The 17,637-nt window shown below is 37.2% G+C and overlaps 1 protein-coding gene across 1 annotated transcript; it reads left to right on the forward strand.

Moving 5' to 3' along the window:
- Positions 1 to 2,451: 2,451 nt before the first annotated feature.
- On the forward strand, positions 2,452 to 3,806 carry LOC149161665 (RING-H2 finger protein ATL3-like). The gene has a single exon (XM_089435545.1). The coding sequence runs from the start codon at positions 2,607 to 2,609 to the stop codon at positions 3,645 to 3,647; it is 1,041 nt and encodes a 346-aa protein (XP_089291671.1). The 5' UTR covers positions 2,452 to 2,606; the 3' UTR covers positions 3,648 to 3,806.
- The last annotated feature ends 13,831 nt before the right edge of the window (positions 3,807 to 17,637 follow it).

The following is a 17,637-nucleotide window of genomic DNA, read 5'->3' on the forward strand; positions in this document are numbered from 1 at the left end:
CGAGCCCCGTTGCCGGTCCTTATCAGTCGAGTCACTAACGTACCTGGGCATGGTGGTAGTTAGTTATATATGAGCATGTGGTAGTTTAGGTTTAGTCAGTTCCTCTCCCTTACAGTCGAGTCACTAACAAACCTCTCCTGTTAATCGAGTCACTTAACGTACCTCTCCCTTACAGTCGAGTCACTAACGTACCTCTCCTGTTAGTCGAGTCACTTAACGTACCTCTCCCTTACGGTCGAGCATGCTTATGCATCCTTGACCAATGATCACCCTATCTATATATGTTCCACTAGTGTGGCCCACTATGGTTGGGGTGGTCTTATTGGCGCATACCACGGTGGGATCTTCGATTGGGGTGAAGTCGTAACAAGGTAGCCGTAGGGGAACCTGCGGCTGGATCGAATCCCTCACCATATGAATAGTGAGTGACTCCGTCGATGGCAGCCTGGACAATCGAGTGTGCTAACGCACCCTCACCATATGAATAGTGAGTGACTCCATCCCTCACCCATATGATGAGTGAGCGTTAAAACGATGGCAGCCTGGACAGTCGAGTGTGCTTACGCACCCTCACCATATGAATAGTGAGTGACTCTGTCCCTCACCCATATGATGAGTGAGCATTAAAACGATGGCGGCCCGGGGGTCGAGCGTTCGTTACCTCACCCTCACCATATGAATAGTGAGTGACTCCGTCCCTGTTGATCAAGCCAAAGTCAGAGCCTATTCTTCTTTATCGAGTCGAATAAGCAGACCCAGTGCATAATGTAAGTGACACATTTTAGCTGGTGGAAGCACCAACAGCGGAGTGTAAGAGGAGGATCAAGCAGTACCAGCAACAGCGGGGAAGGAGTCCCTAGTAACAGAGCGAGTTGGGGAACTAGTTGGAGATCAAGATTGAGTTCCACTCGAAGAACCCAGAGCCGATGGACCCATAACTCTAGCTAGAGGTAGCCAAGGGAAAGGCAAAAACAAAGCAAACATAGACTACAGCGCCGAGTTGATTCAGTAAAAGCACCGGGGCCACTATCTCGCTTAATATCCCTCCCGGTTCGAGAGTAAGAGTAAGTCCGAGTCATCGACCTTTCATCAGCCCGCGGTTGGAGACCGAGTATATCGAGCCGAATCGTTGCTTATACGTAATGAAATTGTTTTCGGAAGCAAGGCAATAACCAGCCAGCTTGCAAATACCCTACCCAGGAGCAGGAGTGGCATAAACAAAGGTGGCAGAGCCACTCTTTTCTGGTCCTATTCCCAGTCCCGGATCCAATTCCAAGCGCAGATCCTAAATATCCAGACGCATATATAGTTCCAAATCCAGCCCCAGGGACAGATGACCAAGTGGATCCCCACCAGTTGACTTTGCGCTCGAAGACCAAATGCTCTCTTCCGTAGAGGCAGGTGCAGTATATAAAGCATTCGGAAAGGTCACATATACATAGGCAGGGGGGCCAGTAGAGCGAAAGCAGAGGTTAGAACTAGAGCAGAGCTTGGTGAAGTTTCATCAGTAGCCTCAACCTATCATCTTTTCTAGTTTCAGAGCCAAATACAGATCTGCAGAAGGAAAAATAGAACTCCACTCCCTTACACATTCTTATTTCTAACCAATTGTTTCAAATGACCTGCTCTAACATTTAGCACTAATCAGCGAGGTAGTCTAATTTAATTTATCGATGGAAAAGATTTTTCCAATGGAATTTAAAATAATTATATATATATATATATATTTAAAATGTATTTTTGATTATATAAATATATTCAATACAGTAAAAAAAACTTTATAAGATATTCGTAAAAAAAATCTTATAAAATATTTAAATTTTACAGATTACACCATTTAAATTCAAGTTTTTAAATTTTTTATTAAAATTTGATTAATATTAACCTGAAATTTTCCAGATATAAAAAAAATATATTTATAAACTATACACTAATCATTTATCTCAAATAACTACCACTTAAAAATCGAATATGTCCCATGAAAATATATTTCACATGATTTTATTTTCCGAAGAGAGTGAACCATATCTTTACACTGTGTGTTAAAAAAAAAAAACACACTATTTCCATCCCCGACAATTAAAGTACGGCTAAAAGGCGGCCTAATTAGCCGCCCCCTAAATGTTCGGGTTGTTTTACATGATTTTTAATTTTCGACGGTAATGACCGTCTGCTCCGCGACACTTTTTGTATTCAAGTCAGGACACGAAGAAGTCCAACCGGTTACGGTGAGTTGGCCATTTTATTGTCGTCAATTTTCTTTCTCCTTATTCAAACCAGGGATCCTAAAACAACAACAAAATATTGAATACACAATTTCTCGGAATTTCTGGGGTTTGGGATTCGATGATAAATCCATTGACCCAGCGGTTTCCCACCTTCAAAACTATTGCGTGTTGTGAAAGCCAGGAGCGGTCCAGACGGGCTCTTGATCGGAGCTTAGAAGCTTCATATAGGCATCGGAGGGGCTATCCATCGACGGAAATTGATGGATCGAAGGGTCGATCCACAGAGAAACCAAGTAACGGCCTGCCATTTTTAGATACCGAGGTCAGCCCATTTGAAATAGCATTTACAGAAAGAAAAATTCCGCGGTTTGATATAGGATGAGCTCGGTGTGCAGGGGTTTTAATTGCCCACCTCAGGATGCTGGCGAGTCCAGAAATGCCAGCTCGGGCAGTGCTGACAATCACCTGCCTCACGATTATGACGAACGGACATTCGGAAAACATGATTTTAATCACCCACCTCCTCATTTAGAGGAACACAGAGGTGAGCCCAGATATGCCATCAATCCGGATTACCCCGAGCCAAGAGATGACATCAATGACAAAATCATGGTGTCCAGCGTAATAGTTCTTCTTTTTGTGCTTTTCTTCGCCGTTTTGCTAAATGTTTATGCCACATGGTTTTGGAGGCAGTATGCTCGATTTTCTGGAAGAAATCGACGAAGATCAGCTTTTATTCGCAGTCGGTTCGAGTTTACAGGAGAAGAACCGGTGTCTCTGCTGAATGTGGGGTTGGATTCTGCGGTATTAGAGACTCTGCCCATCTTTCTCTATAAATCGCATTATTTCACAGATGGGCTGGAGTGTGCAGTTTGTCTCTGCGAATTCGAGGAGAATGAGACAGGCCGGCTTCTGCCCAATTGCGGGCATAGTTTTCATCTTGAGTGTATTGACATGTGGTTTCTTTCGCACTCTACTTGTCCCGTTTGTCGAAAGGGCGCCCAGCTGGAACAAGAAGTTTTGGAACCCGCTAGAGCAGAACAGGTTTCGGTTGCAATGGCAGGACCAATTACTTCAGGCTTCCATGACAATCTGAATTTGGAGCAAGAGGACACTGCGACCTGTAGAGAAGAGTACAATCTGCAGAACCCAACAAATATATTCTCTCGGGGTCGGCAGAAACAGATGAAAACAGCGACAGATGAGGGAAGCTCTGGTGGAAGAGCATCGATTCCTCAGATTGTCATTGATATACCCAAGACGCCTGATGGTTTCCTGTCGTCCCGCGAAAGCCATCAGCTTCATTCACCAAATGGTTCACTGTCGTCTTCGAGATCTCCCATCGCTGGCCTTCGTTCCCTTACGAGGATGTTAAGCAGCGACACTCAGAAAATGGTCTTTCCCCGATCATCTTGCTGAAGGTCGAAAATGATGGCCCGTCGCAGTAGTCGTAGGGGTTGGCAATCATAGTTTATGGTTAGAACTGCATGCATATATGTTACCGATGTGACATTGGATAATAAACACAAAATTCTACTCTCTATTTTCTCTGGTTTTTTGTCATTAGCCGCTGCAGTAGGCATAGGCCCCGCCCCATATGGATCTGTTTCAGTATGTCTGTTAACATGTGATATATAGGGCCCGCCGGCTCACATTAGTTTATCTGGATAGATCTGCACTAAACACTGGACTTGGAAAAAATTTCGATGATTGGAGATGATCGATTGATATCTGGGTTGTCTTTTGGATTCCAGATTGAGTTTATTTCCTCCTCGCCATCGCTTATTTGGTCCCGGTCCTCACCCCTTGGGTTACTACCCAATGCATTTCATCCTCGGCATCGCTTATAGATCTATGTCTGGGATGAATTTCGAATTCATTTCCCTTCTTATTGGGTTTCCCTTCCTTGCAGTGTTCATTCAGCTGGTCGTCGATCTATGTGCTCATTCTTCTGGTCCTTTTTGTATGTTTTCGAAAACATTCTCTCTATTTTCGCTCCCCTATCTGTCTCATAGGGGTGGCGGTAGTGAAGGAGATTGTGAGTTTGAATTTCTTTTGTATTTCACTCGTGATGTGAGTTTGGAGTGTTTCGTGGCATTTTATCTTGTTTATTGGAATTTTAAAGGAACATCTTGTTTATTGGAATTTACTTGTTTTCATGGTTTATTGTGCAAATAGTGACAGCGAAATAAAGGTTAGGTTGTTAGAAAGAGTGAAATAACAATTAGATATACAATTAGATACATAATTACACACCATGTTTTATTGGTCACAATAATTACAAATATATAAGACATAACACACTTACTTCAACACATCTAGATCATGATTCCAACTCGTAACATAGGAATCAACTTTTCTAGAGTGACGCTTGGGAACTCACAATGACAACTCACAACAACACATGGAAGCATCACTTCCAACACCCTCTCTTAATGCTTACATGCCAAATATAGAAATACACTTTAAAACAAAAAATGAATCTCTGTCAAATTGGTCTTCATCAACACTCACATCCACTCTGGAATCTCGCAAACACTGCTCTTTCACTACCACATCTTCAAGCTGTCACTTGACCTCCATTTAAAACGTAACCGCCTCTGACTATCGTTGATGAACTTTGCAAGATCAATAATATTGACACCTCAGCTCGTCGGAGCTTCCGCGATAAGAGCCATCAAGTAATGAACCATCCTATAGACCACCCACCATTTGTCGGATATTTTGCTTTCGTCTATCCGTCAGTTGGTAGGAGAATGTGTTCAAAAGTTGATCAAGCAACTTGACCTTGCTAACACATAAGAATTGAAATAAATAGAACACTACTTGATAAAGACATTTCACAACTACAAACTCAATAATCATCAAACTATCAACAGTCATCTAGGCATAGACAAGTTACCACGTCCCTCCTTAGCACAGGTCAAAAGTTGTTCATAGGGTTCAACCTTTATCTTGGAGTTTTCTCTTCTTCACAAAGCATTTGTTAGAGTGGTCAATTCCAACAAAATTACAATCACATATTGATTTGACAAGACTCATAATGTTTAAAATGCAAACTCCAAAATTTTAGATCGGAACAAGAATGCAACAAAAACATCTGATGCAAAGATCTCTTCCCCACATAAGTGAAAAATTGAGATATGCCTCCATTTTTAACACTTTTGACATATATCACTGGCCACTTGAAAATCCTCCACACGAGATCTCAGATCGAGATCTCAAGTCCATATCCATGCAATATAATTTATAGTTTGTGGTCACAATTTTGCAGATTTATCATATGACAGTGCACACAATTTTGACAAAACCATCAACGCATGAATTTAACTCCTTTGTTGGTTTGAGAAGATAAGCAGTAATATAACTTTACACTAGCAAGATGAAGAAAGGATCTCATGATGCTAGAAGAAGCTGCAAACAAAAAATAAATCTACACACACAGGATCAAAAACAATTTCACACGCTAAAAATATACTCTCACACATCTATACTAATATGTACAGAAACAATAACACTCAGGATCCCTCACATATTCCTGGCCCTCCCTTGAGGGAGCCAAGCGAGTACCAGCTCTGATATCATGTTAGAAAAATTGAGAGAGAGCAGAGAGAACAATTAGACACGCAAATCACACACCATGTTTTATTGACCACAAAAATTACAAATATATAGGACATAACACACTAACTTTGACACATCTAGATCATGACTCCAACTCATAACATAGGAATCAACAGTTTCTAGAGTGACACTTGGGAACTCACAATGACAACTCACAACAACACATGGAATCATTACTTCCAACAAAGGTAAGCTTTGGAAATTGGTTTCTTTGGCAAATAGTGACTACTACTAACAATAATTTTGTTGAATAAAGATAAGTTTTAAAAATTTCCCAATGATCTTTTTGTTTTTTATAAAGTGCGATGGTTTTTGCGTAGGTCTGTTGTTTGATGTTTTGGTTAGTTTACATGGATTTTGGCTGATCATCATTACTATTAAATGGGTCACCCAAAATTTATGGGTCAAGAAAAATCATAGGGGATAAGAAATTAAATGTAATAGGAGATTTGATTTTTCATCTTCCACCTTATTCCTCTAGCTTATTATTATACCTGCCTCACCCATGGTATATTATGTTCAATTTTTTGCTTGACCAACTATTAATTTGCTTTGACCAAAAAAATTTGAGCCTCTCTCCATAGTTTTTTTTTTCTCAGTAAAAACTAAATCTATTAAGTAAACGTATGGTACAATAAGAGCTTACAACCAAGAGAGACAAGAACACAGGCAGCCGGAAAGGATAGGCTATCCACCTTGGCTCCTAAGAGAAGAAGAGAAGAGAGAAAAACTGAGCACGAAGAAGCAAGAGGAATAGAGGAGCGAGGAACAGAGGAGCAAGAACAGAACAGAGGATTCTACCCAACATGTGTAGAATCGACTATTCAGCCTTTTTTCCCTTTCTTTTTACCAACTTTGACCCAATCAAGAGGACTTTGCTGAGCAGGCATGATCTGCAAACTAAGATGTGCTGGCGGAGAGGCCTCCTTTTCTGAATCCGAGGTGGAGGATTCATGATTCCTTTTCTGTGAGACTGGAAGAACAGACGGAGCCACTGGACCAGTCACTGGCGGATCCTGTGCTGGCTCTACTGCCAATGCTTCCTTATTCTCTTCCTCTTCATCCGAGCTGGAGTCAAAATCGTCCATGGGGGTAGGATCATGTGGCTTCCAGCTTTTGGATTTCTATTTAGGAATGGCTTCTTCTTTTGGGCCGGCATCGTGGGACAAGAGCTTTGGAGGTGTCCTGTATGATGGCAATTTCGGCAGCAAAAGGCTATGTTCTCGTAATCCAAGGTTTGAGTCCAATGGAAGTCTCCAATTTTGAGATTAATCTGGTTCGGGAGACCTTTGCTCATGTCTATTTCTGCAGAAATTCTGGCAAAGGTGTATAAGCCTTTTTCCCCTCTAGTGATGTCTGTGTCTAGAAAGCGGCCTAAAGAATTGCCAATCCCTTGGAATACAACAAAGTGCCATAGATGCGCCAGGAGGTTTGGAAGTCTGACCCAAATGGGGAGTTTGGTGATGACTGTTGTAGAAGGATCGAAATCTGGGAACCAAGGGGTGAGGAATAGACCAGCAGCACCGCAGAACCATGGGCCATCAATTAATGCTTTTTGATAGTCCTCACCAAAAGCAAACACTACGATGAAGAAGCCCTTTGAGCATAACAGAACCTTGCAATTGTTGGTCCAGTTAGAGTAAAGCCATTGGTAGAGGTCTGCTATGCGTGGTCATAACCCATTGAACCTGCAGATAATTGCATGTTCAGCAAACTTTTAGGTTTGCTCATCTAGCGATGGATGCTTTATTTCAATGGAGGGGGTTTCTTCCAGTTTGTCCACCAGAAAGTGCTTGGGAGCCTGAGCTGGTGGAAGTGTTCTCTTAGGCAGCTGAGCATGGACAACGTCCTTGTATGAAAATGCTCCAGCTGAGGAGGACTATCCCCCAGCTCCCCCTCTCAAACGAAAGGTAAAAACAACGGAAGCATTTCTCTTAATGTTGTAAAAAGACAGGGGGTTAAGATCCTCAAGCTGTTTACCTTCATGGAGAAGTCGATGAGCTGCAGAGGGAATCCTCAACTTGAGTTCTAGAGCAAGCTTGAGGTCTTGCACTTGATCCGACGCTCTCACCCATTGTACCAGAGTTTTGCTCGAGTTTATCCTGATCAGTATCTGGAACGAGGCAGAGAGATCAGAGGGCTACTTGCTTTTGCAGATCTGAGACTTGAGGAAGAGGGAACTTTGAAGGGCCTTCTTTTCCTGAACTTGCCGCAGGGGTTTGTGAGGAAATGAGGAGAAGATCCTAAGGTCGTTGATTCTGTCATTGCGATTTGCCCCAAAGAGTTTCCAGATGCTCCATCCAGGTCGATTCAGGAAGCTTGAAGAGTTCTGAGGGTCAGAAACAGAGTAATGGCGATTCTGGTGGGATAGAGAAGGTAAAAATATGATTGAGCAGCCTTTCAGGGCAAAGAATTTCTTCCCAAGAGCCGCCGCCTGGGGAAAAACGAGAGCATATTCTGCATGTTCATTCTTATCCAATGCATCTGCAATCTGATGGGGGCTGCTGTATCTAGTTGCAGCAGTAGAGGGCCAAGAACAGGCTGCCCCAAAGACCAGATCGAAATAAAATAGATGGGGGGGAACTCTCAGGAGATATTTGAAATCATGCGGAACAGAAATGAGAGAGTATGCTTGCATTCCTTGAGTTGAACGTGCGTCTCCATCAGCGGCAAGGCCGAGCAGGGGCCAGACGACGGCCGAAAGAGGGGAGGCGGCAGTAACTCGACTAGGGTTCATCTTCGGCTCTCGATTCTTGAAGGTTTTAAATTTTCACACACACACCCTAGTCCGATTGTCTCTGTGACATCCGCCTCTCTCCATAGTTTAACATTAAACATTAAATTTTATTATTTTTTGATATTGTTTTAAAATATTTATTTCACATTTGATTGGCTTACCCCTTATTTTTCAATGATTACATAGTGGTACCATCACATTTGATTGTACATACATTAATTGATTATTTAAAATCCATTAGCACCTTTATTTTGGATGACTTATTTTGCTTATGGGTAATCTCCACAAGTCATGAACGTAACATCTTTATTAAAGTTGCCTTTGATCCCATTATTACAATCCTGCATGACCTGCAAATTTCTATGGTTTAAATTTTCTTTTACTCTCCGTGACTCTGGAATTTGCACGACAACCAATATTTACAAGTCTATTGAGCCATTAATACGCAGGGGTAGTATATGCCCACCATTGGATTTAAGCAGGAACATTATCCAGCGGTGGGCATATACTGCCCCGCGTATTAATGGTTCGATAGACTTGTAAATATGCGTTGTCAGTGCTCCTAAACCATGCATTTAATGATATCACACTATCCACGTACTCTGAGAGCTCACATCAACACTACCAGTGTTCATGGTTTCAAGGCTCCACTTTCTAAGTCATGCTTTTTTGGGATGCTTATGTGATTTGAATCCTCGGGTTACTTCTCTTGTATGCATTCTTTAATGGTGTTTTCCTTCTAAGACCACATTATTAAATGCAGTTGTTTAAAGGTGTCACCGTATAAGGCATATACCATTCACACTAAAGTCGTAAAGGGTCAAGAGTAATGCGAAGTAAGCGGAATGTTACTCCAATGTTTTTCATAGATTTCTCAAATTAAGTGAACCCTTTTGTTGGGCACAAGCATTGAAATATGAACACTAGTATATTTTTTTAATACTTTAAATTAAATAAAATAATATTTAAATTAGTTATAATGATGAGAATAAATATGATTTATTTTATACTAACTAGAAAGTAGTAAGAATTATGTAGAGAGGGTATACTGTTTTTGGGTTAGTTTGTCTATAACATAGAATATTAGTGTTGTTTGGGGATTGTATTTGGTTGAAGCTACATCAATTTTGAATATAGTTAATTTTTTGCCTACAAAATTTCAAACCTAAAATCTTAATACAATAAATATCTTAACCGTATACCTTATCACCATTTATTATACACCCCATAAACTATATTAAAAATATCATTAATTTTAATAAAACTATATATGTGTATATAAACACTATAATATTAATATAACAATATAACTAATATTAATTCCTTAATCAACTTAATCAACTTTATAACTTCTCTGGTTATATTTACTAATTTATAAGATAATACACCTTATAATTCTACATACCACATTATTAAATGCAGTTGTTTAAAGCTGCCACTATATAATTTGTGTAATAATGCAAACTGAAGCAACAATAATGACTTTTGAATTGTTTGATATTAAATGAATCTAATAACATTCTTAACTTATATACAATTGTATATTTGTTGAAGGATAGGGGGCGGTAAAGACAAATTGGTGGAAAGGAGGATAGGAGGAGCTAGAATTTAGAAATGACTAATATATGTGTGTATGTTAATATTTGTAAAGTTATTTTTCTAGAGTAATGATTCACATAAAATTAAAGTAAAAATAAAATAATAAAAACAATCATTATAAAGAAATGAAAATTTATTCTTATTATGAAATCGTCTACATGTCTTATTAATACTTTGCAAAATTCAATATGTTTTTCAAGCACAACTTAAAATTAATCAACAACATCATATATGCCAAATTCATTATCCTCATGAGATTCATCATCATTTTCTTTAATGTTATTGTGGTTCCATTGGATATTTATGCCTACAAGTCCCTCAAAGTGATCCCTTACGAATAATTCACATAATGGTGGATGAGGTTTCTTTGATATTTTTTACATATGTGTTTTACTAAAATCTTCTTTCATCAAACCAACTTTTTGAATTTCATTTAGAAGGGCACTAATAACATTAGTTCTTTGTTGAATAAAAATTTCATTTAGAACAATATTAATAATATTAGTTCTTTGTTGAATAAAATTGCATTATAATGTGTCATTTTCAATGACTACACGATTTTTTCCCTTTTATAAGCAACATGCTACTCTTGCACTTAATCACCAAACACAAAATAAATAATTAAATAGATTAGGGTGAAGATGCACAAATTAAAAATAACAAAGATTAAAATTTGATTTCATGTATGTTATATCATAAGTCTTACCTAAAATAGAGAATAAATCTAAACTCAATCTCCTTCACATGAAAATGTATATATAAGATGATTAGATAGTGCTTATGGTTTTTAATAAATGTTGTCAATCACTTTGTTCAAATCATTTTCTGCATATGTTAGCTTTCTCGCTATAACATTATAAAGCAATAGTTGACTATGTTTACCCCAATATTTTACAATCATGCTTATTATATTTTGTCAGTATTCAACATATATGCTCTCAGTGTCACTAACAAATGGATCACGACTACAACTACAAATGTTAGGATTTTTCTTGTAACACAAAATTTAATTAACTTTCATATTAATAAAATTTATTTAAAATTTTAATAACTAAACATATAATTTAAATATCTTACCAAATAAGTTGCATCCTTGATTTTTCTTTTATCTTGAATCTTGAGAGTAGTAATCCTAATTGTGTGTCTAAATAAAAATTACAAATCCTAATTATATGCATAGATAGTAGATGGAGCTCATTTGGACATACACACTCAATGATTTGTGATCTGAAATATCACAGAGAGGACAGAGAAGAAATGGAGGGCCAAAGTCTGAAAGAAAGAAGTTTCTCTTGAGCTAGGGTTTGTGGACGATATTTCTTGATACTTCTCTTGTTGCTACTCTTTCGCTAATGGATCTATTGGAAAGAATAAATGCTTAATTTGGCATCTAGAGGTGGAATTTTTCTATGGTTATGGGTCTTGGATATCTCATTTGATCTGATTCTATAAGAAGAAAATTTTCTGGGTTTTCTCCTTGGAGGGGTTTTTCCCTAGCTTAGAGTCTATATCTTGTGTTCTATTGTCTGCTATGATCTTCATGATTTATGGAAATTGCTTGATGAAAAATAAAACATAATAATAAAAATGAAAACATACTCACAACGAATTATCATATAATGGAAACCTAATGATAAGATGAAAAACATCCCAATTTCCAATAGGAGGAAAATGAGTATGCTCAAAGTTAGAGCATGTGCTAGTAAAGTACATAAATAATGATGCACTACCTTGATTCTAGGACCCGACTACCCAAAAGATAAGTTCAGGGCCAACATTGTAGAACTAAATGGGTATCTCTAACTATGGATAATTTTTAAAAATGGCCAAAGAAGATCATATCTTCATGTAATATCCCCAATAAAAAATAAGAAAGAGTTATCACACTAAATTTATATATAAGATTACAAATTAGTTAAAGAGTTTGAATAAACTCTTTTTAAGTAAAATCTAAAACCTGATTAGAATGCACAATCTTAATGGTACATTAACCACTTATATTAGTGGTATTTTGAAAGCATAATAGAGAATGAAAAAATTCTATAGAAGTCATATATACCACAATGTCAAAGACCTTATTTATCTGTCTATGCATTTCCTTAAGTAAAGAAGAGAGAGTAGAGCATATGCCTAGCCTTGAATTTAGGCTTCCTCTAGTATTGTGTTTCCCAAAATATATCTTATGCTCCATTGATGTGGCCAGTGTGTTATATTTCTTATTTCTTTCGCCTAATTTTTTTTCTTATTTCATGAATTCAAGCAATAAGCTAGTAGTAAATAAATTAAATGATCTAATATTTTCAAAATATTATAAGATCAATTGTGACAAATTGTTTTGAGAGAATATCCATAATAGTTTATAGATAAATAGTAGAACAAGAGCAGACTACAAGCTGTGGAGAAGATTATAATTTGCAGAACCCAAAAAATACTCTTGGGGTTGACAAAAACAAATGAAAACTGAGATTGACGAGGGAACCTCTAGTGGAAGAGCATTGGCTCCTAAGATTGTCATTGATATACCCAAGATGCCTGATGGCTTTTGGTCACGTAGTGAAAGACATCAACTTCATTCACCAAAGGGTTCACAGTCGTTTCGAGATGTCCCATCCTTGGCCTCTGTTCCCTTACGAGGATGTTTAACAGAAACACATAGAAAATGGTCTTCCCACCTGGTCATCCTGCTGAAGGGCTCAAATGATGGCAAACATATTTTATAGTTAGAACTACATGCAAATATGTTACCGATGTGACATTGTATAACGAACACAAATTTCTACTCTCTATTTTCTTTGGTTTTTTGTCATTAGAAATTGTACTAGGCCTAGACCCCATATGGATCGGGTTCAATATGTCTATTAATATGTGATATATGTCTGCCCACGTTAGTTTATCTGGAAAAATCTGCACTAAACTCTGGGACATGGAAATTTTTTCATTGATTGGAGTTGAGGAATTGATGTATGGGTTGGGTTTTTAATCCGAGATTGTGGTTATTTCCTCCTTGTCATCGCTTATTTGGTCATGTTCCTCACCCTTGGGTTTACTCTGTTTGGTGATGTTGTCCTCGCACTGTCAATACTATCCAATGTGTTTCATCCTCGACATTGCGTATGAATCTATGATTTTCGAACTCATTGCCCTTGTTTTTGGTTTCCACTAGTTGCAATGCTCATTCAGTTGGTTGTCGGTCATGTCTCATTCTTCTGGTCGTTGGCCTATGTGGCTGAAAACGTTGTCTCTATTTTCACTCACTGTGTCAAGTAGGGTAGTGGTGAAGGAGATTATGGTTTTGAAATACTTTTGTATTTGACTAGTTAAGGCTTTTGAGTGTTTCGATGGGACTTTTCCTTCATGATAGGGAAGAAACTTTTTATTTATTGGGATTTGGTTTCTTTCATGGTTTATTATACAAATAGTGACAATAAAATAGAGGTAACCTTTCGAATTTGGTTCTTTCATGGTTTATTTGGCAAATGGTGACTATTACTATCATTTTGTTGATCAATAAAGATAAGTTTTAAAAGTTTTCGGCAAATGGTGACTATTGCTATCATTTTGTTGATCAATAAAGATAAGTTTTAAAAGTTTTCCGGGACTTTTATTTTTCATAAAGTGTCATTGTTTTTTAGTAGGTGTGTTGTTAGATGTTTATGGGTTAGTTTACATGGTTTTGGGCAATTGTCTTTTTTTAGAAGTCGGTGTCTCCTTCTAGCGTACTTAGTAGCCAGTAGCCCCCGTGCACGTGCTTGGCATCCCGGTGAGGTTTAAACACAAGTCATCTTGATAACAAAACTTTTTCTCAACCAGTTATGCTACTCGACAATAATTGTCAATGTATACATTTATTTTTCTTTGCTATTGAGGTTAGTATTTGAAGTTTGTTTTGTTTAGTTAATTTTGCATACTAATTAATATTTCACATTAAGGTAAATTGTTTTTCTCATTTTAGTAAGTCAAGCAAAATTTAAATTTCCTCTTCTTCTTTTTTTGGAAAAACTTGCCCAATTCACTACTTATAAGATATATTTGGCTTTCAACATTTCAGGAAATTTATTTATTTATATGTAATAACTAGTGCAAACATATAAAATAAATGGTTGGTAATTCTTGATACAAATCAATTTATAATAGACATACTGAACTCATGATACCTATAGTTCTAGGGGGAAGCTCAATTGGTAATCAAAGTAATATGAAATATGTGAAAACTGAGAGATCCAAGGTTCAAAACCCAGGTTGTGACTCCATTTATGGAGAGGAGGACAAAAAAACATAGTAAAGAAACAATAAGTAATAAAAGTTTAATGCCATAAATAAAACTCAATGAAACTTAATCATGTTATGTAAATCTATATATATATATATATATATATATATATTAAGAAAAATGGCATAACTATCTTCGAGATAAATCTCACTACTCTATTTTGACTACTAATAAAATATTATGTTGATATTTTGTGGAGGTTAAATCCTTACTATCCACCAAATAATTATTGATAATTTAATTAAAAATTTGGAATGCCTATTCTAAAATAAACACACCTATTGTTTATTATTATTATGTTAAGCTTCATGCCTTGAGGTAGACATGCTATGGAAATTTTGATAGAGATTCACACTATCATTTTGAATTTGAATCTAAGAGCTCTAAGATTGAGTGGGTAAGAGCATTGAAGGGGTTATGATTCCATAACATTGAAGGGATTATGATTCCATCTAGATGAAAGGTAAATGGGTGTAATCAACTCATCTATACCTCATATTTTCATATACCTATCTATAAAATTTTTTGCTAATTAATTGTGTGCTTAGTGAAATGAAGTAATTACCTTAATAATTATCCCTATAACCAAACCATGATCTCCTACTTTGTAGTTACCACCTCTTACCATCAAATATTCAAGGAGTGGAGGGAAGCCACCTCCCTCTATCTCCATTATCCCATTCAATCATGCAAATTTGAATTTGAAAAAATTATCTTGGAAAGAAAGGAGTGCTCGAAGGTAAAGCATTGTTCTTTGATAAAAATTGTAGCCTAACACTTGTATGAGCCATGGAGGAATAATATAGGAACCAATAACTAATATTTAGCCACTAGGAATGTGAACAAAAGATCATTTTAATTCCTTATAGATTGTTGGACTATTTGAAATCATTCAAGATTCAAATATAGTTGTCTAAGGAGCACAAAGAGGAAGGATGTTAATCCATATATAATCTCAACCCTAAAACCCTTTATTAAGCCTTATATACATTGAGTGACTATATTTCTATTGTTATATTTCTTTGTAGGTTAGAATCCCTTATACTCCCCTCCCATTTTCTTATAATTGTACCCCTTTTTCTTTATATATACTAAGGAGACCTAGTCTTAGAATCATCGAATATTGTCTTGTACATTGTATTCATTGTAAAATGAGGTTTCCCCTTGAAAGAGGGTTGTAACTATTGGTTTCTTATCATTTTAAGACACAAGGTTCATAACATTTGGTATCAAAGCTCATGATCCTAGGGTTTTGCTGCTTCAAATAGGTCATCGTGGAATTTTCACTATAACATTTTTCTGGAAGGTTTCAGACTATGAAACTTGAAGAATATTTAAAAAACATCTCAGGGAATATCTCATTCAAATTTTTGATCTTGTGTAATGCCCCACTTAAATCTTATCCTACAAATTTTGTTAATGTTTAAATTATCTAAAAATATTGAGAAATATTGGTCTAATATAAAATTCATGATTTCCATTATTCAAATTCCCCATTTACCTTCTCAAATTGAATATTAGGTAGGATATGGTCTCCTTCCATTATTTCAAAATATATGTATTCATTTCACATTACCCAATGTACCCTCACATTTACTAAGGAGAAGACATGGTCCTCTCCATGTAATTACATCTCAGATTCCCCAATGTACCCTCACATTTACTTGGGAGAAGACATAGTCCTCTCCATATTATTATCAATATATATATTCATTTCACATTCCCCAATGTACCCTCACATTTACTAAGGAGAAGACATGGTCCTCTCCATGTAATTACATCTCACATTCCCCAATGTACCCTCACATTTACTTGGGAGAAGACATAGTCCTCTCCATTTAATTATCAATATATATATATATATATATATATATATATATATATATATATATTCACCTCACATTCCCAAATGTACTTTTCAGATTTACTTGGGAGAAGACATGATCCTTTCCCATTAAATTCTCAATTTTATATTCATGTCACATTTCCAAATGTACCCCTAGCTTACTTGGGTGAAGAGAAGTCAATTGTAAGGATGGATGAGAAGTTAATGACATTAATGAGAGGTGGTTGAGATGGAGAAGGGAAGGGGGAAGGAAGAAAAGGCGGGGGTTGGAGTCTTGCTTAGGATTGTGGGGGTTGGTTGTGATTGTTTGGCCTTGTCATGATTCCTGTGGAGGTTTCTTGGGTTTGAGAGGAGGAAAGTATCATTATCTAGTTTTTCACATTCTTCTTGAGGACACACTATATCTGGTTGGACTTGGGCACGGAGGGCTAGGGAACCTGTGGAGGTTTCCTGGGCTAGGAATTTATTTCCTAGTTGGCTGGGAGGTAAATCCGGTTGGGTCGGTGAGAAGGAGCGTTCAGCAGGAGCTATAAGACAAAGGTATCATCATCAACCGCCAGAACAGGTATTTTCCATGGACCACTCTTGTTAAGTTGATATCAATGGAATGCTCACCTTAATTTATGTTGCTTATGATAAAGTGATAAGATGTTAAATGTTTAAATCTATGTAAGAAGGTCAGAGAGTTCTTTTCTTTTCTTTTACTTTTAAAACAGTAGGAAAATAGATCTGTTAGTGTATAATAGATTGAGACTCTAATAATAGGAATCAGGCCCCTACACTTGGTATCAGAGCTTTGGTTCAAAATCTAGACCCAAAGCCCACTAAACCCACAATTTATACTTTCCACAAGTCTCCTTGTCATTTGATGCGAATCCCCACCCATAACTACTGGCCTTTACTTCTGCCAGGAGCCCAATTCGCATTTAGTTTGACTTTACCATTTCCTCCACCAATCTGATGGCTAGTCTGAGGAGTTTCTGTGTTTTATAATTGATTTTTTTGCGCTAGCCAATTATCTGAGAACAGCGTACGTATTAGACTCTCTGCAAGATAAATCTGGGCATGTGCGGTTCATAGAGGGACCAACAAAGTCTAGCAGAGGCGGTCAACAGTAAGCTGAGCTTCCTATCTTCTGTGATTTTATTTTACCACCACTGAGTGCTTAAACTTGGCCACAAATGCCTAGAAATTGAAATCTTTAGAGCGTAATTTGGTGGAAACTTAATGCCAGCGTAAATGCAGCGGGCAATCGGTATAGCTACTATACTACAAGGCTCTGAATTGGAAAGCCGCCACAAGAATTTTCCTAATTGTGGATTCAGGAAGCACT

Source organism: Pinus tabuliformis, chromosome 5_2, assembly GCF_031772625.1.
Source record: "Pinus tabuliformis cultivar Carrire ecotype Pingquan chromosome 5_2, CPIR1, whole genome shotgun sequence".
Taxonomy (NCBI): domain Eukaryota; kingdom Viridiplantae; phylum Streptophyta; class Pinopsida; order Pinales; family Pinaceae; genus Pinus; species Pinus tabuliformis.